This window comes from Callospermophilus lateralis, chromosome 15 (genome assembly GCF_048772815.1).
Source record: "Callospermophilus lateralis isolate mCalLat2 chromosome 15, mCalLat2.hap1, whole genome shotgun sequence".
Taxonomy (NCBI): domain Eukaryota; kingdom Metazoa; phylum Chordata; class Mammalia; order Rodentia; family Sciuridae; genus Callospermophilus; species Callospermophilus lateralis.
Window position 1 is genome coordinate 40,809,522 of NC_135319.1, and position 26,776 is coordinate 40,836,297.

Below are 26,776 nucleotides of genomic sequence, written 5' to 3' on the forward strand. Positions count from 1 at the left end.
AAGAATCAGCAGCTTTACCCACTGTGTCTTTTGTACTATCAGTGTAAATATCAACACAGTGAAAGGGCAAATAACCTAGTAAATTCTTGTTTTCACAGAAAGTGAACCACCGTAAAATGCTTACACTGCTGTTGCTTACCATGCTAATGTAAGCTACTTTCTATTGATTTCCTGTTCTGTCAAGTAGGAGTTTAGTTCCCCTACATTAAACCAGCACCCTCACTTCATTTTTTACATTTTTCCATATGATCATAACATACTGTTGTTTTTAAGAAATATTTAATTTTTATTTTATTGTTACCATATGAATATTGTTCACTACCAAGCCTAGAAAGAAAAAATGAATATTTCTTTGCTTGCATGGTCATCTCTATGTCCTCAGGGGACTGATTCCAGGACTCCCCAGTGGATACCAAAATCTTCAGATACTCAAGTCCCTTATATAAAGCTATTTGTTTAATATTTGCATATCACATAGTCTATGCACATCATCTAGCATACCTTTTATGGGGGCGGGGAGGGTATTAGGGATTGAACCTAGGACCTCAAACTTGCTGTGAAGTGCTCTACCACTGAATTAAACCTCCAGACTTTCCCATCTCTAGATAACTTACAATACTTAGTATAATGCAAATGATTTGTTAATAGTTATTATACTATAGGGAATTAGGGAAATTACAGGAGAAAAAAATCATACTCAGTACTGACACAATTTTTTTCCAAATAGTTTTGATCCACAATTGGTTGAATCTGAAGATGAGGAACCCACAAATATATAGGGCCAAATGTATTCCTTTTTATTTTGACCTAAAGTGATTATTGTCTTGGTTCTTGATGTCTATTTTTATGTGACTCAGTTTTTGGTCCTATCACAAATTTGTCTTGGTTTTCCAATCAATTTGTGAAAATTCAAAAAATTCTGTTCCATGCAGTTAAGCCTAGGATGCTCCATCAGGCCCATTTCCCCCCCTAGAGAAATCCCTTCTGCAGGCCTTTTTCTCCTGCTCCAATATGGAATAGCTGCTTGTTGGGCCTGCAATTCAGCCTTCTTCCAGGGATATTCCCTAACTGCTCAGATGAAGGGAAGGAACCTGAGATGGTAGTTTAGAGCTCATTTTTCCAAATTTTTTTAACTAACAGCCTTGATTGTTGTCATTATCAATTTTGTTTTGTTCCTCTTTTTCTTGTCTGTTTTGTTTTTTCAGTCCTGGGGAATTGAACCCAGGGGCATTCTACACTGAGTTATATCTGTAGCCCTTTTCTTTTTTGGGGGGTGGGGAGTAACCAGGGATTGAATTTAGGGGCACTCGACCCCTGAGGCACATCCCCAGCCCTATTTTGTATTTTATTTATAGAGACAGGGTCTCACTGAGTTGCTTAGGGTCTCGATAAATTGCTGAGGCTGGCTTTGAACTCAAGATCCTCCTATCTCAGCCTCACGAGTTGCTGAGACTACAGTTGTGTGCCACCGTGCCCAGTGCCCTTTTCATTCTTTAAATTTTGAGATAAGGTCTTGCTAAATTACTGAAGCTGGCTTAGAATTTGCCATCCTTCTGCCTCAGTCTCCTGAGTAGCTGGGATTACCAGTGTACACCACCACACTTGGTTCCGGAGTTCCTCCATATCTCCTTCCCTGTTGTTAGCAATCTTGTGTTTCCAAATCCCAAAACTCTCTGGAATTCTGCTGCATGGATTGGCTACATCCTTCACTGCCCTCCCCAAGAAGGCTCTTGCTTTTCACATTTCTCAACTCTTCTGACTATTCAACATGCTTTCCATCTTCCAAAAGTTTCTGAAGTTTCAGGTCTGCTGTTGTCTCCCCTTCCATTCTTTTTGTCTTTGTGGTATTGTACCTTTAAAAAAATATATCTTATTCTCATTTTAGAGGCGTTTTAGGCAGGGAGTAAAGATAACACATTTTCTCAATTTGTCATGTTTGATTTGACACCCAGTTTTTGTATTTGGAACTATGTGTTCTGAGGCTTTGTTCATTATAAGCTCCTTAGAGCTAGTGAGATTTGTGCTCTGGGAGATTTACAAACCCATCTCCTCAACTGCCTTTATTGTGTACCACTGCCACAACAGAACTCAAAGACTGGAAGAGAATTTGATGAAGCAAATAACACACTCACAAAAAGGTGAAAAAAATTTAGAAAACATAACAATCATTGAAAATAGGTGGTAATATGTAACTTTGAGTAGGAGGTGACATCTGAGCCAAGTTTTGGTGCATAAAATCTATTTGCAGTTGCTGAAAGGCAGAGGAAAAGAATCTCAGAAAAATATGAGCAGTGACTTGAATATGGGGGTGACCATGACATATTTATGGAACAGCAGAGAACAATTTGACTGTTAGAAAGTAGTTGAGTAGGTAGGTTTCCTTTAATGTGCTTTAGAATTTTACTTTATATAAATGGTGGGAAGGAAGAATTAAAGTACTGAGTAGTTAGATCTGAAATGACAGTGAAGACTAGTAAATACCAAGATTCTTTAATTTTTTTACACTGATTAGTTATAATATTACTCCCCTTGATTGCTTTTTGTTATGTTGATTAATAATTATTTCAAAAAGTAAAAACAATATAAAAGAGTACAAGGACACATCTTACTCCTATAAATCATCATCCATCTTGTGTTACCCCCACAGGCAGTTACTCTTAACTTTCATTTTATTCTATCCAGTTTTCTTATGCAAATGCAAATGAGTTAATATCTTATTTCTTGCCTCCCTGAATCTGTTTCCTATGGCTGCCATAACAAATTATCACAAATTGGATGACTTAAAACAACATAAATTTATTCTCAAACAGTTCTGAAGAATAGAAGTCTGAAATCAAAGTGTCATCAAGATTGGGCATGGTGGCCTAAACCTGTAATCCCAGCAACTCAGGAGGCTGAGGTAGGAGGATCAAAAGTTCAAAGCCAGCCTCAGTGATTTAGTGACCCCCTATGCAATTTAGTGAGACCCTGTCTCAAAATAAAAAAGAAAATGGGCTGGGGATGTAGCTCAGTGATAAAGCATCCCTGGATTAAATCCCTAATACCAAAAAAAAAAAAAAAAAAAAAAAAAAGGTGGGTGGGTCATCCAGGATGTGTTCCATTTGAGACTCTGAGTAAAATCCTTCCTTGCCTCTCCCTGGCTTCTGGTAGTGGCTATCAGTCCTTGGTGCTCCTTGGCCTACAACTGCATCACTCCCATCTCTACCTCTGTCATCACATGGGGTCCCCCATGTGTCTTTATTTTTACGTAGGATTTTCATTCTCTTATAAGAACCTCAGCCATATTGGATTAAGGTCCACCTTAACTTGATTACATCTGCAAAGACTTTTTAAAGACTTTTTTTTCAAATAAGATCATATTCTCAAGTACAGGGGGTTAGGACTTCAACATATTTTGGGGGAGTACATAATTCAACCCGTAACTCTTCATTTCTCAAACAGAGCTAGCACCCTATATCTACTATTTTGCAGCTTACAATTAAAATATAACTGTGTATCTTAGGATTCTTCCACATCAGTGATCTTATTCTCTTTTTAGATTACAGCATGTTCCACTGTGTGGCTCCATTGTAGTTTATTGATCTGTTCCCCAATGATGGACACTTGGCTTATTTCCAATCTTTGGCTATTTCAATAAGTAGCTTGTACATATATCATTTTGTGTGTGTGTGGAAGTCCATCTGGATGGTAGATTCTAACAAGTGGGTTTGTTAGGTCCAAGAATAAATGTATGTGTGATTATGGCAATATTTCCACATTCCTCTCAGGTGTTATGCCATGTTACATTCCCACTAATGATGTATGAGAATGATCAAACCTTTAGACTTGCCAATCTGTGATATGAGAAGTGACATTTCCATTGAACTTTAATGTTTATTTTCTTATTATGCACCTCCACATCTTCAATATCATTTTATATTATTATTTTGTATAAACTTTTAGCCAGAAAACTTGGCCAGGTAGAAACTTGTATTATAGTATAACATCAGTTATATAGAATTATAATTAAATACCTTAACTTAGGTTATTTTCCAGAGTGGGCTCTCTCCTGGGGAATATGACTCATCCTTCTTACTTTAGTGACTCAAGTAACAGAACAAATTAATTTTCAGTTAGGTCAGATACAATTTAACAGCAGGGATGCGTGTATACCACTTCACAAAGCTTTATTATCTATTCAGTGTTCTCCAAATAAGCTAAAGAAGTGTTTATTTAATGCCCACTATAAAAGCTGAAAGGCACTTTTGGAGAAGGCAAGTTCCATATCAAACACCCTCGTCTTTCTACCCTACTCTCCTACTCTTCCTAGTTGGCTGTACTTGCTTTCTGTCTTCTTGCAATTGTAACCCCCCACACACACCTTTTTTTTTTTTTTTTAAATTCCCGGTGCTAAGAATCACATCCAAGGCCTTTACATGCCCAACCCTTTTTATTTTTTTATTTTGAGATAATTTAGTCTCCTAAATTGCCCAAGCTGCCTTAGAATTTGCTATCCTTGTGTTTCAGATTGCCAAGTGGCTGGGATTGCAGGCATGGGTCACTGTACCTAGCTTGTATCTTTTTTTGCTAGTGCTGGGGATTGAACTTGGGGCCTTGTGCACACAAGGCAAGCACTCTACCAACTGAGTTATATCCCCAGCCCTTGTATCATTCTTAATAAGAGCAACTTTCCAATCTCATGAGTAAAGTGTTAATGTGATTTGAATACTGCCAACTCTCTCATTGTCACAATCAAATAACAGATTGTTTAATGTTCTGACTGTTAGTTTTTCACAGTTTTCTTCTTGTGAAGTATCTAGAGCCATCTATATTATTGTCTTGTTTTTTTAGTTGTGTCCAAAGGCCATATTCTCTTACTTGTAGGTGGTACTGTGAAGGCAAGGAGCTTGAAAATTCCCCAGACATTCACATCGTCCAGGCAGGAAATCTGCATTCGTTAACCATTGCTGAAGCCTTTGAAGAGGACACAGGACGCTATTCCTGCTTTGCTTCCAACATCTATGGGACAGATTCAACTTCTGCTGAAATTTATATAGAAGGTAAAGCAAAATACTCTTGAAGCTTAATGCATATATTTATAATAAATACATTTTTAATTTTTTTTCAGTTGTCAATGAAATTTAAAATTTTATCTTTATTTTATTTATTTATTTGTATGTGATGCTGAGAATTGAACCCAGTGCCTTACACATGCTAGGCAAGCACCCTACCAATGAGCTACAACCCCAGCCCTAAATAAACAAAAAAAAAAAAAGGAGACTTACATATTGATGAATGTATGTATTATGATGAGATACAGAAAACAAGTGAAATAAATATATAAAATATATAATATGATAGGTATATGTAACTGGAAAAATAGCAAGAAAGATGGCTAGGAGTTATATGTGTATGCGTGTCAGTGTGTAGGTGTGTGTGCATGTGTGTGCGTGTGTGTGATTTTAGATAAGGTGGCAGTGAAGACTTCCCTAACCAGGTGACATTTGAATGGAGACCTAGAGAAGTGAGAAAGTGAGCCCCAAAGATAGTCAAGAGAAAACCACACAAGGCAAAGGAAGCAGCAAGTGCAGTGGCCCTGGGGTGAGAGCCTTAAGGTAGAGAGGAGCCAGCATGGCTAGGCTCCTCATGCCAAGGGAAAAAGTAATATGAGAACTACTAGGGAGGCTAATGCAGGAAGGTCACAAGGTGGAGGCTAGTTTGGGCAAATTAAGGAGATTCTGGCTCAAAAAAAAAAAAAAAATACACACACACACACACACACACACACACACACGTGTGTATGTGGGGGGGAATGGACAGGGAATATAGTTTGGTGGCAGAGTGCTTACCTAGCATTTGTGAGGTCCTCAGTTTAATCCTTAACACCACAAAAAGAAGAGAAATGAAAGGCGAATTTGGGGCTGTGGTGTAGCTCAGTGGTAGAGCACTTTAGCACATGTGAGGCCATGATTTCAATCCCCAGTACCACCCAAAACAACACAAAACAAAAAAAGTAATAGAAGATGAGGTCAAAAGTACAAGATGGGGTTAAAGTAGAGGGAGGTAGATGTGCAGATCATACAAATTTTTGTACCTTGTTGCAAGGACTCTGGTTTTACTCTTGAGAGAGATAGGAAAATCTGGAGGGTTTTGAGCGGAGAGATGGCATGATCTGATTTAGTTTTTTTAGTTTTGTTTTTTTTTTTTAACAGAGTCACTCTTGCTTCTTGTTGAGAATATATTGCAGGGAGTCAAAAGTAGAAGCATGGAGACCAGTTGGGAACCTTGGAAAGGCATGATTAATTTCAGGAAAGAAATCAATCTATGTTACTCCTGTATCTACCTAAGTTTTGTTCCTATTTTAAGTCATCCTCTGAGTTTTTTTCTGGGGACCATTCGTCAGTACTTTTTCCACCTATTATGCCTTAGGTACACTTTGGTTTTAGCACTTACATGTTGTACTACTATGGCATAAATGTCTTTTTACCAACTAGATTGCAAGGCCAGGACTGTCTCATCTTCTTTTCTTTTATCTCCAATACCTTACATAGTACCAAGTACATAGTGAATATTTGATAAACATTTATTAAAGAAATACACTAGTAGGAATGTGTTATGTTTTAATCCTCAAATTCTCAGAGTATGATAAATACCTCCAGATTTAGCTCTGTTATATCTTCCTGGAATTCACTATCTTGAGAAGTAAATCCGGGATCAAGGCTCTGCTAACAGTGCTGAGATTGGATTCTTGGATATTATTCTTTGTGGCAACTGGACTTCAAACACCCCCACTTCCAAGATGAAGTTTGACCTGCTAATATTAGGGCAGGACGGAAGAACATCCACCTACACCTACAATGTCTAGAATCCAATGTAATCCCTTCTTCTAGTCAATCTGTGTAGGCCAGAGCATGAGAATTTCTAACACCAGAGAATGGCTGCAAACCTGGACAGTCCAACGATATCAGGAGATGTTTTACATAGTAGAGAACTTTGAAGTTGGTCCAACTAGCTTGAACTCCATCATAACTAGCTATGTGACCTTGAACAATTCCTTCAATTTTTAGGTGTCTTTCTCCTCATTTGTCAAATTGAATGTTAGTGTAGGGAATCACTGAGTTCATTTCTAAGTCTAAGATTCTTCAAATATCTAGAATTACCTTAAAAATATTGAAATTATTGTCTTTAAAAGCTCATATTTTGTTTTTATTTCTCCAGGAGTTTCTTCTTCTGATTCAGAAGGGGACCCTAACAAGGAAGAGATGAATCGGTAATTCTAATTTTCTATTTTATAGACTCAGTATCCTCAGATACTAAAAAAAGTCCTAACTGGTTACTAGAACTTGAGTAGAGAGGCAGATTTGGAGAAGACTCTACTTATTTTGCTTAAGTCTTGCTTAAGATTAATTGGAATATTCTCAGTATTTAAAATATGAAGTGATACTTATAAAATATTGTACTTATATCTACAGAGTATAAAAACCAATAACCCAATGGTTTAAAAAGCTCATGTTTAGATAGTACTATAAGAACACAAAATTTGGTTATCCTAAATTATATATGAAATATATTTAACTTTTATATATTATTCATAATTTTATGTATTTTATATACATATCATTTAAAAATATTTACATCTCTTATTTACAGTGTGTGTATATATATAGATGTGTATATATGTTCATATACATACATTTGATCTGGAAAAGTTATATCCTTTTTGCTAAATAGTTGTACTATATACTGAATAAACTTGCATTCATTCATTAGTTTCTGCAACCATTGACTGAGCACCTACATTACCCTGGGCACTATACTAGATGCTATGGATATTAAGAAAAGTCAAGCCTGGCATGATGGTGCATGCCTATGATCCCAACGGCTCAGGAGGCTGAGGCAGGAGGATCTTGACTTCAAAGCCAGCCTCAGCAACTTAGAGGCCCTAAGCAACTCAGTGAGACCCTATCTCAACATAAAATATAAAAAAGAGCTGAGGATGTGGCTCAATGGTTGAGCATCCCTGGGTTCAATTTCCAGTACAAAATAAAGAAAGATCAGATGCTTCCTTCTTTCAAGAGGTTCACACCTAGTAGAAGGCAATATAGAGGTAGCAAGAAATGAATACCAAACATATAGATGATAAGAGTAATATAATAGTCTATGATGACCATGTGCATGGTGTATGGACTCGGTACAAAAGAATAGTTATTGGTTAGGGGTACAGGGAGAGATCAGGAAAGGTTTCACAGAGTGGGTGACCCTAAACTGAACCTTTGAAGAACAGAAGGAGGATTAAACCCCCAAAAGGGAGAGAGGAGCATTCCAGCAGAAGTCCTGGGAATAGAAACAGACATAGTAACCATTCCTGAGGCTTCCTGAAACAAACAGAAATATCTGGGAGCCTGGTTGAAGAGACGTAAACTGTGTTACCCCTATAGAGGGTAAGCTCCGTGAGGGCAGAAATCATTTTACTCTTCAGAATCTCTTGTGTGTATCTACCTGGCAATGAGAATTTGCTTTCAGCTCCTGTGCAGGAACATTCAGGACCAGAGTAAAGAATGCTCCCTTTAACCCACTTCTTCATCATTCTCAAGGCCTTGCTTCTGTTTCTTCTTCCTGCTGGCCTTCGATGCCAGCCTCTTTCTTAGAGGGATGCTCCAGCCCTCTTCTCTCTTCTACAGTCTCCAAAATATTACTGATTATTCTTTATGAGATCATTCTGCTCCTATCATTTTCCTACTTAAAAAAAAAAAGATCATCTATGGGAAAACAAAATAAGTAACATTAAAAAAACACTTAAAGCCTTATTCAGTGGAGGATCCACTAGTCTTACCTGACCTCCATCTTGGGCTGTCTACACTGCTGACATCTCACTCAAAACAATGCATGGTTCATTTTTTATTTTTCATAGCAAACTCCTACTTATCCTTCACAACCTGGACTAAGTATTCTTCCTCTTGGGTTTCTGCAATAAATTCCTCTTCTATTACACATTCATCACTCCTTTCTCAAGGTTCCTATAAATATGTTAAAAATTTAATGGTATGAATTTTGATACATTAATTATGCAAGAAATAGTTCATTTATTTATTTGCTGTAAGTGTAATTGTAGTAGTTAAAATTTAACTTCAATTTTATATAATAGAAACCCAAATTAACTGTGATTTAAATGAGATAGCTAGTTCTCATTTACATAAAAACCAGGTAAATGGCTTCGCATTCTAGTAGGTTTCAGTCTGCTTCCAGGTTTCTGCTTCATCTCATGTTAAGGTTCACCCTCATTTTCTTAGTTTAAGATAGCAAGGACTAAAGGGTATGCCATCTCCTTTGTAAGGTCAGCTCTCTGAATAGCATATTTCACTATCCCTCATATTCCATGACTAAAAAGAGCCATGTGGCCACACCTAGTTGCAATGAAGATTGGGGCATGTAGTCTTTTGGAGCAGTCATGTAAGGAAATCAGGGGTTTTGTTATTGCAGAAGAAAACCCATGTTTTAGAGACAATGATAGGCTTTGCATCACCATTTAATTCTGCTTCTTAGACTCCATCCTGCCTGGTTAAGATCTGTCATTATTGGGTGTCTCTTCCCCCCTCTACAGTTATGCAAAGATTCCTTTGATATATATGGAGCAGTGTGGGAGCAAGCATCATTCTAAGCACCTGGCATGAATTATCTAACTTTCACAAAACACCTGTGGAATAAGAATTACTATTTCCCCATTTTAGAGTTGGGGAAGCTGAGACACAAGAGAGGTAACATTCAGACCAAAGACAGGGAAGCCCTCTGTCAATGGTCATCTCTTCTCCTGGTTTACAGGTGAGAGGCCCATGTGCTAGATCTCAGTGGCTCTTTAAGTCCAGTGTTGTTTCTTCCCGACATGCTTCAGGACTGATGTCTTTAGCAAGACTGGAACCTTCCACCTTTCCTCTGAATTTAGGTTCCTCCCCTTGCCAGGCTGTCTGGCCAGATCCACAGATCTTTCTGCCTTCCCCACAAACCAAATAATCTTTCCTCCACAACCTTGTCAAGAATACTTCCTGGTTCTTTTGACCTTAAAAAAAAATCCCTTCAATTTATGTAAACTTGAAGATTTTGGATTATTATTGCTTTCTGCCATGTCACAATCCCAGAGGTAACAATATGCAAAGCTTGGCCTCTTACTTGGAACAACAAGAAGGAAAATACAGACAACAATAAAATAAATCTAAACAAGATATCCTCTGCACCGGGTTCTGTCACATCTTAGATCTCAGGTGGTTTGACTCCCTGGCTACACTGAAAGCAAGTGACACAAGGACAATGGTGGCATATCCATCTTCATGTTTGCATTTCCTAATGTACGGAAAGGAAACTCTCGGTAAACATTTGTAGAATATTGTCAAACAAAAAATTGTATTACATCCAACTGTAAGGAGTGATGGCATTATTAGTTTTATTGAAAGACTTTTCACACACATTTATAGTTCAGATTTATAACCTATATTTTAAAAATTTCTCAGAATCCAGAAGCCAAATGAGGTGTCATCACCTCCTACTACCTCTGCCGCCATTCCTCCAGCAGTGCCCCAAGCTCAGCATTTGGTGACCCAGCCCAGAGTGTCAACCATCCAGCAGGTATAAGAATCTAGGTGAAACACAAGTGCATTGGATTATGATGGACATGCACTGTGACCATGAGCTTCTTGTGTAGCATGATCATACTCTTCTTTGTTGCAACTAGTCATCATAATAATCACCTTGGGGGCTGGGGTGCAGGTCAGTGGTAAATAACTTGCCACTGTAGATTTGTGACATTATCTATCCATGCACAATCAAACCCTGAGTTCAACCTCCAGCACTGCAAAAAATTAAATTTAATTTAAAAATAAATTCAATTTAAAAAAACATACAAAATAAAGTTACATGATAATTAATTTGTACTTCCCATGTATGGGGAAAGTGATTGCTATTATTTTGTGAACTTCTTACCTAGTTACATGGGCAAATATCAAAGGAAAAGAAACTCTTTATGAGCTTGTCTGACATTCCAGCATTATAAAGAGGGCTGATTACATATCCAGTGAGCTGCCAGCTCTCAGATTGACCCAGGACAAACATTCTATACTGTAAAACTTAGTTTCATGGAGATGCAAAGAATTCTACTTTCTGAGTAAGCAGGTACAAAATTATGTTTTAGAAAACAGTAAAAGGCTCTTATCTTTTGAGTCAATAAAAATAATAAAATATATGCTTATAACCAGACATGGTGGCACATGCCTGTAATTCCAGTAACTCGGGAGGCTGAGCCACTAGGATTACCAGTTCAAGACCAGTCTCAGCAACTAGTGAGACCTTGTCTCAAAAGAAATAAAAAGGGCTGGGGATGTACCTCAGTGGTAATTTGCCCTGGGTTCAATCCCTAGAACTGTAGTAATAATAACAACAACAAAACATTTAAAAAGTACAGACATATATTAAATAAAAACTTTGGCCAAATTTCTACCTCTATGCCCCCTCTTCTTAGAAGTACCTCTTATTAATAGTTTCTAGCAGATAGTTCCAGGAATTTTCTAGGCAAATATAAAAATAAATATGTATGTGTATACTTTAAAACATATAAAATCATACTATCTAAATATGTTCGTAAGATGTTATAGATATGTTTGTTGACCAATGATAATATATTTAAATGTGTTATCTACAACCTTTTTGAAAAAAGTTCAGAATTTCTTCTCTAGCCCATTTAGTAATGCAGGGAGATCAAGTTTTAGTCCTAATCCACAGGTTTTCAAACTGTGATTGAGGCAGCCCTAGGGATTTTATGGGACCTCTTCAGGAGATTAGGTCCAATTACATGCATCCATGTGAAGGGGCTGGAGTAGAATGGACACCACATATTTTACAGCCACCATGACCTAGAAAGAAATGCAATCAATTCAGACTAAAATCTGAAGTTTATGATTCATAAACTTAGAAAGCATATCTTTTGATTTGGGATTAATTTTACACATCAAATTCTGTAGATTTGTTGTATTATCTATTCATGTAATGATTTTAGTGACCATGACTCTATTGCTTGTTCTCTTCTAACAGTGTCAGAGCCCTACCAACTATTTGCAAGGATTGGATGGAAAACCTATCATTGCAGCTCCTGTGTTTACAAAGGTAATCAAAATATGGCTTCCTTCTGTCCTGGCTTTAGAGACACTGCAGCATCCAAATGAAGTTTTATGATACAAGATTTACTGATTTTTATCTCAGGACTTCAGTCTCTTTATAAGTACAAACAAGCTTTAGGGTTTTTTGTTTTTGTTTTTGTTTTGTTTTGTTGGTTGGTTGGTTTGAGGTAGTTGTCCAGATATCATTCCCAGTCCTTGATTTCTAATGTCAGTTTTTACACTGATCCTGATGGTCACACCTGAAGATCAGGTGATAAGATTCTAGCCACTTACTACTCTAGAGGTTTCTCTGGACTTTCAGAAGAATCTAGTTGCAGGTACCTGTTTTTGTGCTCAAGGAGATGAAGTTAAATGCTCTTGGGAGGTTTAATGGAAAGCCTCACTCAAGGACAAAGAGCTTTCTCTTTCTGTACCATGGTGTCAGCTATTGTGGAGTCATCAAATTCTGAGTCACACAGTCTTTGTATTTAGAACTGGAAAATTCAGTTGGGCACTTTCATTTACAAATGAAAAAAAAACTCGGGAAAGCCAGAGAGATTAAGCGATTTGGCCAATGTCACAGGACTAGTTAGTAGCAGAATGAGGATGAGAAACAGGTTCTCCCACTTCTCAGCCTTTCGTTCTTTCTTTTATATAATAAACTGTTCATATGTTGCCCCAGACAGTAACTTTAAAGGTGAAAAAGTTAAGTCACATTGCATTTTTCAGTATTCTGAAGACCAAATAGGTGCAACCTATGCCTGGATTTATGTTCATTGTTTGTATGAACACCCACCTAGGTCTCAAAAGATTTTATCTTCTAAGATATAAGCATGGGTATTACAGAAGTGGTTATCAATTGTGGTTAACTCTCTTCTCCAAGGGTCCATTGGTAATGTTTGGAAACATTTTTGGTTGTCACAATTGAGTGGGGCTGCTAACATTCTATACCGAATAGGATGGCAGCCCCCAAAATAAAAAATTATCCAGCCCCAAGTGTCAAGTAGGGCTGAAGTTGAGAAATCCCAATTTCAAGCAAAATGGTCTCTTGCAATGAGTATTAACACTTAAAAGAGCTAAGTTCACAACTTCCACAGAAGCATTCATTTCAAGGAAATCCTGACATATCATACCGACTCATCCAAGATGGTTTTCCAAAATCCATCACAAAGTCTAGGTGTGACTACCTATATCTTTATCAGTTAGGCACATCTTCATAGATAAAACAAGATGCCTCTCAATTTTTCAGGTTGGTTTCCTATAACCTGCCCCTGAGGTTTCAGTTTTACTATTTTCAGACTTGAAATAGAAAAGCAATGTGTTGTGACTAGAAGATACAAGACTTTGAGGAGGAATTAAAGAAGGACCTTTGTGTGTGGGTGGGGGGAGTGTGTGCATGGGTGCACATGTGAAATATAGCTAACAGAGCTTTTTCTTGTCATCTCTTATTGCCACTGCTAAATCACCTAGTCTTACGATACAGCGTAAGTGCCACAAAAATGTTCTATTTATTTAAATTTGCCGTGCCCATTTGTCATACCTTAGAGACTGCTGACTCTTCAAGGCAGCTAAACCACCAAGGAGTTTATACCTAGTCCCAATAAAGTCTCCTCTCTCCTGTTCTGCAACACCATCTGCCTCGCCAGATAGTTGACACCAGAGAGGTGTCCTTATCTCCACTCAATTTCAAATCTTAGATGCCCTGGTTCCAGGCATTCAGATCACTCAGAGCACATGTCTGGTACATTTATCAAAGATAAAGTTGTTTACTCTCTCTTTCCCAATCACCTTGAAAGCTCCCTGTACTGAATAGATAGGAGTTCATAAGGTAATAATAGGTCCAAAGCTATTTTTATTATTTTAAGAAGTCTGATAGAAATCTTTAACATTAATTCTTTACACTTCATTTTCACAGGTTGATGAACACATCAGGTTTCTGTGTGGTGACTGATCACCTCCTAATTAGATTGGCAGATACATATGCCTTTTATAAATAAAATGGGAAAATGAATTAATCATTAGATAAGGCATTTGTCAGGTAAAGTCTCTGTATGCATCAGCTTCATGGTGGGAAAATGGTCCCTAGTACCTAAACTCGGGGAAGGCTTTCTCCGCCCTCTGGACTTGTGATTTCGCCTCCATAAATGGGATGAGGATTGTACAGACATAGGGCACTAGGATAGGCTGTGGCTCAAATTCCAGAGAGACTTATCAACCACAGTGTGCTTGCGTTAGTTTCCGTCAGCCAGGGCAAGATTGAGGTCATAGTCACTGCCAGTGTCATTAGCGAATTTCTGAGTCAGAGCTACCAAGGATGGTTTCACGTGGCCATGAGCAATGATAACAGATCATTTGCATATGTTTGTTCGGGTTATCCCTGCTCTATTTACTTCTTTAGGAACTTCCAGAGCTCCAGCCCCTATGACTCACTTTCTATACTGCCCAACAAAGCATTTCTTCACCAGTTATGGCAAGAAGGTTCGTTTTGTTTTAAAGCAATGATTAGAGAGCAGAGTTTTAACTCCTTTCGCCATGGAAAATTACTTTCTAAACAAGGTTAAACTGAAAAGGAGAGTGGCCCAGAAAAGCAGTGGTAGAGTTTAAAAGAAGGTGATGGAATATATATATATACTTGTCCACTGATCTACTTAAGAGAATTTCTGTGTTTTTGTTTGTGGTGCCAGGAGCCAACCAAGGGTCTCATACATATTCTGCAAGTGTTCTACCTCTGAGCTCCTAGCTCCCCAGCCCTCTTAGGTTTTTAAATGCTTTTAATTGTGGGTAGAGCTAGACTATCCTTCGTTCTCTATGCAGCATCGAAAATATTTTCACTTTGCCATGGGGGGAACAGGACTCACACTTCTTGAGCAGGAGAGAGGGAGGTGATCAAATTAGAATCTTGCTCCTATCACTGCTCCCACTCAACAGCAGCTGCTCTGGCAGGCTTTCAAGGCTGCAGTGGCTCTGGCTCCAACTACTTCAGCAGTAATTTGAAGAGTGCAAGGGGGCAGGGGAAGTGAGAATTTGAAGAGCACTTCATTATATAATAGCAGAGGAGGGAAACCCTGAAATCATGGGGCCCAGTAGTTGAATCCAGACTTCTGAAGATTTCATGGGCTCTTCTCCCTAACCCATCAATTCCAGAGAATTTTTCACAGAGCACCTGTGACAATCCAGAGGGAAAGGACTTTCAATAAGTTTTTTAATCTGTAAAAACTGCTCTGATCCAACTCCAGCCTAAAGTGCTGTACACATACACTTGCATCATGTCCCAAGGTGCAAAAATATTGACTGGGTTTAAAAACAAACAAAATGATAAAGTGAACCTTGTAGCTGACATTTTAAAAAAATATATTTATTTTTTAGTTTTAGGTGGACACAATATCTTTATTTTATTTTTATGTGGTGCTGAGAATCAAACCCAGTGCCTCATGCATGCTAGGTGAGCATGTTACCACTTGAGCCACATCCCCAGCCCCTAGCTTATATCTTTTAATCAATAAAGGAGATACTCCTTCTCAAGAATGTCCCTAAATGATATTTGTGGGAAGAGATCTACCAAGCAGAAATTGTATCTTTTCAACTCACATTTATAGCACTTGGCACTGTGTTTGGCACAAAGCAGGCACATTGTAATATTTATTCTATGGCAAAGAACTTCCATTTCAGTTAAGAAAGGATTCTTCTTTTTTTCAACATTTTGTGGCTTTAGAGCAGAAGGAAAAAAATTCAATGTCAAGTGACCATGCTTCTCAGGGTTTTGTGTTGTCAAGTTGTTTGGAAGAATGTTCTCCCAAATGATCAGTATGATGATGACACACAAGACAGAGTTGCACTTTGGACATTGTTTACCTCTGTAGACCTTTGGTTTGGGGGCCTTTAGTCCAGATCCATAATTCCTAGTAAAGATTAACTTAATCTTTCCTAGGCCATTTCATTTGTCTTATTCATCTGTAGTGAGGTTAATATGACTGTGACTAAGCATGTACATATCCTATGTTTTAGTCTGTTTCCTGTTACTATAACAAAATACCTGAGGCTGGGTACTTATAAGAGGAAGAGTGTATTTAATTCACAGTTCTATAGGTTCAAAGGCATGACACTGGCATCAGCTTGACTCTAGTAAAAACCTCATGATGGATAGTATCACAATGATGGGTTTGAGAAGGAGAGAACACATGGCAAGAGGGAAGTCAGAGTGAGGAGAGGGACCAGTAACAATTTCCCATCAGGCCCCACCTCTTAAACATCCCACCATCTCTTAACATCATCATACTGGGGACCAAGCTTTTAACAAATATACCTTTATGGGAGCACTTGAACCATATCCAAAGCACATCATCTTTCCATTAGGAAATAACCTAAGACCCACTATGACAAACAACTGACTTGGACCCTGATATATGCAATATGACCAGCCCTCCTTTTTTTTTTTTTGGTACCAGGGATTGAACACAGGGTTACTTAACCCCTGAGCCAGATTCCCAGCCCTGTTTTATATTTTATTTAGAGACAGGGTCTCACTGAGTTGCTTAGGGCATTGCTAAGTTGCTGAGGCTGGCTTTGAACTCACAATCCTCCTGCCTCAGCCTCCTAAGCCTCTGGGATTACAGGCATGTACCACAGTGCCCATCCTAGCTCCTTCTTAAGAGACTTTTCAGAAAGAACAATTTTCAGTGGTAACAACTATTATTGTCCTTATAATTATGGCTTTCATCAGCTTTCTCTAAGTGGCTTGTAAGAAGACCTTTGGCATCTTTTTTTACTGAGTATTGACTCACATTGGAACGAAATTTCACCTCCCATCATGGAAATTAGTGGGTTTGTTCCATACACTGTAGCTCAAAGGTATCTTGGCTGGCCTCTCAAATAGAACAAAGGTCTTAGTTTTCAGTGTCAAATGAAGAATAACAACCAGCCAGTGTTGGTCTAAACCATAAGTAACACAATTTCGCAAGGAAGTCCTTTTTCAAGCAAGGCTTTAGTATATCCTCTGTAGATTGAGAGTTGGCTTACATATCCAAACTGCAAGCCATGTTGAACATATAGGTTAACCTCATTTTGCTCACATCCATTTTGTACATGTGTCATATTTCATTTAATTCCTTCTGTCACCACCTTTAGTACTGGGGGGACGGTTGGGAAGGGATGGTTTTCTAATGTGTTTGCTTTAAGATGGAATGAAAACTCCACTATGTATGAAATCCAGAGAAATGTCTGATACTGCTAAAGTTTTCCATAGGCCCCAAGGCTCCCATTTTAGCACAGAATTTGCTCAGAGGTCAAGGTGAAGGACATATTCACCTGTTTGCCAGGAGCAGCCAAGACCCATTGATGCTTCCAGCATTTCATTCTTGTCACTGGGTGAGGTAGACAAAGAAAAAACAAATTTTCAATAAAATAGTTCTCTATTAATTCAGAAACCACCACCCTGTGCTAATTCCATCATGAATCACTTCAACAAGCAAATTTGGGGATGGGGGAGAAAAAAACGTTGAACTACAGTGCCCCCTGGCTGTCACAATATCAACGTACACACACCCCTGAGGTAAAAGTGCTGTTAAAGGCTTGTGGTTTCTTACTTCTTACTCCCCACCCTTGTAGTCCTTAGACAAATGCTATAAATGTGAAAGGCCTTGCACAAAATATTCTAAGTTGTTGGAACAAAAGCTGTAAAAAACACCACAAATTATTTTTAATAGTGAATGACAAAAGGAAGAAGGAATTACTGACTTTCCCTTTCTCTTATGTAAGAGCCAGTATTTCCTAAATGCAGGTTCAAAAATTGTAATAACAGAAAGCCTTGCAGCCTTTGGTACTTACAGAACTTAGAGAAAGTTTAATCAGAATATTCCATGTTTATAGTCTAGGCCAAAATGAAAAATAAAAATATGCTCTCACACATGCCAAAGAAACATTTCCTAATCAAACGGAATACCAACCACACCAAAGAAGGTGTGATTTTTAAGCTCACCAATCATAATGAATGAGGATGTAGTTCTAAAAGAAAAATGTGCATTCCATACTCCCATAGAGTCTAGAATTGACTTTAAAATTACAGTATCAACTTTACAATTCAAAGTGAATTTTGTAAGCCTTTTATCATGGAGGTGTCGAAAAGCATTTCACAGAATTACAACATATTTTAGTCCATGTGTGACTATGATTATATAAAGGTTGTCATTGTTTATATGCCTCAATATATCAGTGAGACTATACTTGTTAAGACCACATAAGGAAAACAAAACAGCAAGATAAAAAGCAATTTCTAGGACAACAGAATGTAAACTAAGCAAAGCCTGCAAGACAAATCAGCCACAGAGCTGTTCCACATCCTGAACAACCACATTCGTTGAGGAATAATACTTCTGTGTTGAATCGCCCAGTATATATTAACCACAGATTTTTAAATTATTATCATTATTGTTATTACTTCTGAAAACCAAATTCTATGTGGGCATTTACAAACAGAAGTATTTTACTAAAAATTAGCTTCTTTACTCAAAATGTTTTGCAGGATATTTAATAAATTAACTTTGCACAGCAACAGCTGCAAAAGGAGAAAATAGTGAGGAAAGAGCTTTATAGAGGTCAGTGGTTCCATATTAAAAAATAGACTCAAATGTACATCCACAGACTCAAAATTGTAGAAAATTTGGGAAAAAAAATCCAAATATAAAAGAGAGAGTGTCTTTTTTTTTTTTTTTTTTTTTTGATACCAGGGATTGAACTCAGGGGCACTTGACCACTGAGTCATATCTCCAGACCTATTTCGTATTTTATTTAGAGACAGGGCGTCACTGAATTGTTTAGCACCTCACTTTTGCTGAAGCTGGCTTTGAACTCATGATCCTCCTGCCTCGGCTTTCCAAGCCACTGGGATTACAGACATGTGCCACTACGTCCAGTGAGACAGTGTCTTTTACTAAAATTCAACACTGAGACTACATTCCAAAGATATATTCTTTTGGGTTCTAACGATATTCTTCTCATTCTAGATGCTACAAAATTTGTCAGCCTCTGAGGGTCAGCTGGTTGTCTTTGAATGCAGAGTAAAAGGAGCTCCATCTCCTAAAGTTGAGTGGTACAGAGAAGGGACCTTGATAGAAGATTCTCCAGATTTTAGGATTTTACAGAAAAGTAAGTTGTTGCTGTAAAACTATTTTTCTGATAATTTATTTTTATAAATTGATTATATGTTTATTTTTAAAGTTTTAGCAACTAATTAAAAATATAGTAAAAAACTAAGTAAAACTTCTATAATCATATTCCACAAGACTAAACTCTATTATTATTTGTGTGTATATTCCCCAAGAATTTTTTCCCATGCATATCCTTTAAAATAAAACTGTCATGCTCTTTTTTTTGGAAATGTATTTTTTACTCAATATTTCATGGGCATATTTCTATGTTAATATAGAACTTTATTAGTCTCAAAAAATGTCTATTTCATATTTAATCTCCTGTTGAAAATTTAAATTGTTACAATTTTTTACTACTATAAACTAGGCTTCAATGATGCTAATATCGCAAATCTTTGTGAATATCCATAGTTGTTACTTTACAATAACTTTCTAGCACCGAATTGCTACTGTCAGTACATAGTTTTTAGGCTTTTATTATATGAATTGCCAAAATGCCATCTCAAAAAGTTGAGCTAAATTTAGACTGATTATACAATTGATCAGCCAAATTGAGACCCTTTGTGATGTGCAGGGACCCCAAGTATAAACTAGGTCTGTCCCAAATACATGTTGCCCTACCTACACTCTAGCACAACCAGCAATGCAGGGAAATGCCTTTTGTCTCACATGTTCACCTATGATGGTTGCTAACCATTTTTTAAAGTCTTCACTAATTTTATAGGCCAAGTATAGGAACAGTTATTTCAATCCGTATATCATTAATCAGATATGAGAGGGTACTTTTTTGTATTTATTTAGGTTTTTTTAATTTTTTTATTTCATGTTGGGTTTTTATTCTTTTTATTGTAAGAAAGCTTTATATAATATAGTCAAGTGGTTAATTCTTTTTTTTTAAATCACATACTTTTCAGTTTGTCTTGCAATGCTTTCTCTTTGATCCTTTGCAGTCACAAAATAAATTGCAATTTACTTGCTCCTTTGGTTAACTATATAGAATAATCTACTATAGAAAAAACTTGAGAAGGAAATTCACTAAAATGTTGGTAGCATTTCTCTGAGCAGCAAGCCTAGGATCCATTGTTTTGCTTCCACTTGCATTTTTGTGTTTTTCAGTTTTTCTGTGATGAACATGATTACTTTTATTTATTTGTTTTTAGTTTTTAGGATTTTTGGGGTTTTTTTAACGGAGAAAAGAACATACAAAACTTATTACATGCCTAAAGACATAGGAGTATTAGACTTCTCTTTATCTTTTTGATTAACAAAAATTATATAAACTAGTCATGGTGGTGCACATCTATAATCCCAGTGGCTCTGGAGGCTGAAGAGGAGCATCACAAGTTCAAAGTCAAGCCTCAGCAATTTAGCAGGCTCTGAGCAACTCAGTGAGACTCTGTCTCAAAATAAGATATAAAAAAGGCTGAGGATTGGCTCAGTGATTAAGCACCCCCTGGGTTCAATCCCTGGTACCAAAAAATAAAATTATATAATTTATTTTATACAACATGATGTTTGACATATGCATACATTGTGGAATGACTAAATTGAGCTAACATGCATTACCTCACATCACCCCCTCCTTCTTTCATGGCTGAGTTATTTGCTTTTTTCTTAATCTGTTTCTTCCAATTTCAAAATGGTATTACTTTGATCAGTATGAAATATGAATAAGAACTACTCCAGGTTTTAGCAGTAGTAGCAGAAACAATAATATATTCTAATACCATTTAAACTGAGAGGGGAAAAAAACTCCAATATTTCTATCCATGTAAAATATTCTAAGTTCAACAACAACTAATAGAGAGCCTGCAATTCTATAAACATTCACTGAACTCCAGTATCTGGTACTACAATGGGCATTTTCAGGTATGCCAAGGAAATTTAAGATATAGAACCTGTTCTCAAGCAATCTATTATCTATTCTGAGGCTCTTGATCCTAGAAACCACAGAGCAAAAGGTATATTCTACATTTTACTGGCATACGAAAGTCCAAAATCAAACATGATCTCTCAGTCTTCACGAGCTTTTTTTCAGGTAAGGCCGAACAAGCACCAATCAAAGCAAATCATTTCAGAGTCCCAGCCAACTCAGAAACTTTTCCTTGCCAAAGGTTTATGCACCCCAGTGGACCCAGGTGTGTTCCAAGATGCAGCAACATCATTTAGATGCTCTCTTGCTCCCCTTTTCTGTCCCTATTGAGGTTGTGGGTGCTTAGGTCATTAACATCGATAGATTAACTTTATCTAATTACTCCTGAGTATGCAAGAGACTACTAAATTCTACAGGAAACTTCTGACTTAAAAATGTAATCTCTCAGAAAAAAAACAAATGCTTAGAATTTTTTTCTTTCTTTTTCTTTTAGAACCTCGATCCATGGCAGAACCAGGTAAAGATCATTACAACAGGGGCTGGGGATATAGCTCAGTTGGTAGAGTGCTTGCCTTGTATGCACAAGGTCCTGGGTTTGATCCCCAGCCCCAAAAAACAAAATTAACGAAGATTATTGCAACTTTAATTTTTTAATATGTAATGAGTGATTTAATATAGTTAAGAACATGTTGAAATTACACTGGTGTCAAGAGAAAGAGAAAATTAAAGTTTTAGTAAAAAAAGATCCAAATGAACCCTAGTTATTATAAGAAAAGGAAAAGATGGGAGAATTTGCAAATTTTGAATATATATGCAATACCTGGTATGAATGCAGTGAGTTCTTCATTTTTTTAATATTTTTTTTTAGTTGTAAATGGTCCTTTATTTTATTCTATTCTATTTATTTATTTATTTATATGTGGTGCTGAGGATTGAACCATTCCAGGCAAGGCTCTACCACTAACCCCAGCCCTAGTTCTTGAGTTTTGAGGATTATTTCACAGGAATTATTTCCCCACCATCCTTGGCCTCCAATCATACCCTTTCTTAAACTGGGCAGAGCAATTTTTATGATACCAGATCAATTCAATTCCACAACCTATGTGCCTCAAATTTGATGCATCAAATTTTTTTTTTAAGAGAGAGAGAGAGAGAGAGAGAGAATTTTAATATTTTTTTATTTTTTAGTTATTGGCGGGCACAACATCTTTGTTCGTATGTGGTGCTGAGGATCGAACCCGGGCCGCATGCATGCCAGGCGAGCGCGCTACTGCTAGAGCCACATCCCCAGCCCTGATGCATCAAATTTTGAAATTTGCAGAGACGCAATAAAATGTTTAGTTTGATGCTATTATATTTAATTAGGGGAATACTAGATGAGATAGATGGAAGTGACAGTAGGTGAAACTCTCACCACTAGAAAATACAAGTCATTCAAAAATCAGGACATGAACCGTGAACGTCTAAGCACCCTCTCCATAACCACCTTGAAGAATCAGATTGTTTGTATCCCTGGGTGAGAAAGATGGTTTGGAATTTCATTATCATAATTCTTTTTTCCTGACAACTGAATGGAAATGAATTTCACTCAAGAAGACCTTGAACTTCATGTTGCTTGACCCTACACTAAGGTCTTAGAGATATTTGGCAAAGACAAGAAGTGGATTTACTTTTTTTTTTTTTTTTTTTTTTTGCTTATAGTGGAGTGGTACTTTGCCCTTCAAAAACGTTCTAGCCTTTTGTCCCAGGAAAGCAGGCAGCTGAAACTCAAACCTCAATTCTTTTGTTCTGATGAAGGGAAAATTTAAAATCAGATACCAAACATCATGCAAGAGAACTTTACTGGAAGTGAAAATAAAGTAGAAGAAAAGTGAGGCTTAAGCAAAAAGCACTCTCAAGGGAGAGAATGGGCCGTCTCCAAGTAGAGAATAAAGGAGACAATACTGTCCCCAATTTTATTACTACTGTTTGATGTTTACCAGAAGTGGGGACCACCTTCTGTACTCTTTGCCAATCAGGTGTTCAACTCCTTTTTCAGTGGGGAGGGAGGGTGGAGTCTTTGACTTTAGTTGGTCCTCTCCAGAACTGTCATGGTAGCCTTCCTATTTAGGGGGCTTCATTTACAAGTCAATCCCATGTTAATGTGGGCACGGTCATTAGCTGGTCAGAAGTTACCTTAGTTAGAAAAGAATCTTCCTTCCCAGACAATTGGAGACACTGATAGCCATATTTCCTAGCTTTATGTTAACATCAATGGACCCTGTCAAGAGTTAGTCCCATTAATCCTTTTCTCTTGACATGTTTCCAAATTAGGTCCTTTTGCTTCTGTTTATTTTTTACAAATTAACTACCACCCTTTGCTTTCTTGTCTACTTTGGAAGGAGTTTAAAAAAGGACCCTAAAGTAATTTAAAGAACACTTGTGACCTTGCCTGCATTTCACTGCTCATTGCTAGCTACTGTCAAATCCCTTGATACTTCCGATCAGAGTGGGAGTTTTCATTAGGCAATCAAATACACAAAATAACTTTGGAATCACCCCAAAATAAACCCAAATAGGTCCTGCTGTTTTCAGTTCCATGATTGAAAATTCCGCAGCTAGAAAGTTCTTTCTCCCACCTTGTTTAATCCAAATACGTTTGGAGACAGAACACAGGCAGAATAACAGGCAGGTATAGTGTCGTGTGAATAACTTTACAAGATCATTTTCTGAGAATGGATTGCTGAAAGATAAAGAGTGTGAATGTTTGGGAAAGGGAACAGAAAAATGCAGCATAGGTCAAGGGTTTAAAATAAGGTCTGAGAGTCACCAAAACCAAACTTGCTTCTACATGATTTATGATTCTTTAGGTAGAAAGTTAAAAAGATTTAAATAAAACAGCTTAAACAATAATAAAAAGGTATTTTCTCACATAATAAGACTCCCTAAGAAATGGCAGTCCTGGTATTGGTTACTTTAGCAGCTTGGAGATATCAGAGGCCAAGCCTATTTTTTTCCATTTTGCATTCTGCCATCAGCAGAGTATTCTCTTAGACTGCTTCTACTCTTGGACCTAAGATGGCTGCCACAGTTCCAGGTATCAAAACCATATGACAACATCCAGAGGCAAAAACAGGAAATTTCACTATCTTCTGTTCCCTTTAAAGGGCAAGGAAAACTTTCCCAGAAACTCTCTAGCAGATTTTCCATGACATCTCATTGACCTGATAGTTTCACATACTACCACTTAACAAGAATAGTTAGTTAGCATGACTGGTTTACCAATCATGATTCATCACCTGAGGTTGAGAGGAGCCAGCTTACCTTAAAGGTGCGGGGAATCAAACCCAGGGCCTCATGCATACTAGGCAAAAGCTCTACCACTGAGCCAAATCCCCAGCCCCTTTTTACTTGGATTGACTTTTATAGAATCATCTGATTGATATTAGTAAATTCTGTAATTTCACTTTCATGATGAAGTCAGTAACAACTCTGTTTTACTGGCATGTAGAGGAGATTTGCACTTTGGTCATCGCTGAAGTGTTTGCAGAAGACTCTGGCTGCTTCACATGTACTGCAAGCAATAAATATGGCACAGTGTCAAGCATTGCACAGCTGGATGTGAGAGGTAAGGCTTCTTACGTGCCAGAACAGTTTAGACTGAGTTGGAGTGTGAGTGTGCAGAGTTTGTGTCATCCTTCCTTAGTGTTTCACATATGAATCAAAAAAGAATTGAATTAAGAAAAATGTTCTTGAATCATGTCCAATATTCAATTTCTTATAGTATTTAAAGCCACTACCTGTCTCACCTCAGTTTTTCAGCTACTGCTTTCATACTTCATAAGAAAACCTCTCCTTGGGTTGTTTTGCTGTGCTGGGGATCAAACGTAGGGTCTTATATATGGTAGGCAAACTCTCCATCACTGAACTACATCCTCAGCCTTCCTTGGTGTTATATGAATGACTAGACACCTACATTTTGTGTGTGTGTGTGTGTGTGCGCGCGCGCGCGCCAGGGATTGAACCCATGGGCGTTTAACCACTGAGCATATATACCCAACCCTTTTTTTAATTTTGAGACAGGGGCTCTCTAAGTTGCCTAGGGCCTCACTGAGTTGCTGAGGCTGACTCTGAACTTTTGATCCCCCTACCTCAGCCTCCTGAGCCGCTGGGATTACAGGTGTGTGTGCACCACCATGCCTGTCTTAAACACCCAAAATTCTTTCTAAAAGAGTGCTTATTTTTCATTTTGTTTTGTTGGCTTTTTGTTTTTGTTTTTGGTGGTGCTGGGGATCAAACCCAGGGCCTGTAGACTACTAAGTATGTGCTCTACTACTGAGCAATATCCACAGCTGAGTACGTAGATTTTAAATTTATTTTTTTCCTGCATCATCACCCTTCTTTAACACCCCAGATGCTGATGCGTTTTTGTCAAACATTTTTCTATTGTACACTTAACCTGGTTTGATTACTGTCCCTTTAGTTTTTGTTTTTTAATATTTTTTTAGTTGTCAATGGACCTTTATTTTTTTTTATTTACTTATATGCGATGCTGAGAATTGAACCCAGTGCCTCACACTTGCTAGGCAAGCACTCTACCACTGAGCCACAACCCCAGCCCCTTACTGTCCCTTTTGTGCCCCAACCTGAGGTTACAATCCTATTCAACCTTGTTGGATAAGGCTAACTCAGGTCATGTGATTGTCCTTTCAGGAAATGAAGACCTCAGCAATAATGGGTCTCTTCACCCCGCCAGCTCCACCACCAACCTGGCTGTTCTTGATCAACAGCCATCCCCACCCAACCCAGAGCCTCCTTCTGTGGAACAGGCCCCCAAACCCAAACTAGAAGGGGTTCTGGTAAACCATAATGAGCCCCGATCCAGCTCCAGGATTGGGCTCCGTGTGCACTTCAACCTGCCTGAAGATGACAAAGGAAGCGAAGCATCCTCTGAGGGTGGAGTTGCAACCACCAACCAGACCAGGCCCAATTCCTTCCCGGAGAGGTTCAACGGACAGGCCACAAAAATCCCAGAGCCTTCCTCGCCTGTCAAAGAGCCCCCTCCAGTTCTGGCCAAACCCAAACTGTAAGTAAAAAAATTCGAATGAATAACCAAGAGTACCTGTGAGTCTTTGTTGAGTCTGATCTTCTTAAAAATGATGGATTTGGGGCTGAAGTTGGGGCTCAGTGGTAGAGTGCTTGCCTGATGTGTGAGGCCCTGGGTTTCTATTCTCAGCACCACATGTAAATAAATAAGTAGAATAAAGGTCCATGAGCAACTAAAAAAAAACCCAAATATATACATATATATTTTTAATGATGGATTTGAAAAAGGGAATTATCAAACAAAAAAAGACGCATCAAGTGCATTGTAAAAGTACATCCTTGAGGTGGCGCACACCTATAATCCCTGTGGCTCAGGAAGCTGAGACAGGAGAATCTCAAGTTCAAAGCCGGCCTCAGCAACTTCGAGGCACTAAGCAACTCAGTGAGACCCTGTCTCTAATTAAATATAAAATAGGGCTGGGGATGTGGCTCAGTGACTGAGTGTCCCCTAAATTCAGTCCCCAGTACCCCCCCAAAAATTATATCCTTACATCACCGTGGATTTACTTTCACTATCATCCATATGATTAATGTTCTACCTCAAAATAATGTTCAGA

The 26,776-nt window shown here is 37.8% G+C and overlaps 1 protein-coding gene across 1 annotated transcript in view; it reads left to right on the top strand.

The window, feature by feature from the left end:
* Positions 1 to 26,776, top strand: part of Mypn (myopalladin) — a 99,867-nt gene that overhangs the window by 32,060 nt on the left and 41,031 nt on the right. The window contains exons 4-11 of the mRNA XM_076834135.1: positions 4,864 to 5,039; positions 7,198 to 7,249; positions 10,482 to 10,596; positions 12,055 to 12,126; positions 19,118 to 19,259; positions 21,628 to 21,651; positions 24,625 to 24,741; positions 25,827 to 26,199. Of these exons, the coding sequence (XP_076690250.1) occupies positions 4,864 to 5,039; positions 7,198 to 7,249; positions 10,482 to 10,596; positions 12,055 to 12,126; positions 19,118 to 19,259; positions 21,628 to 21,651; positions 24,625 to 24,741; positions 25,827 to 26,199 (1,071 nt within the window). The remainder of the gene's footprint in view (positions 1 to 4,863; positions 5,040 to 7,197; positions 7,250 to 10,481; positions 10,597 to 12,054; positions 12,127 to 19,117; positions 19,260 to 21,627; positions 21,652 to 24,624; positions 24,742 to 25,826; positions 26,200 to 26,776) is intronic.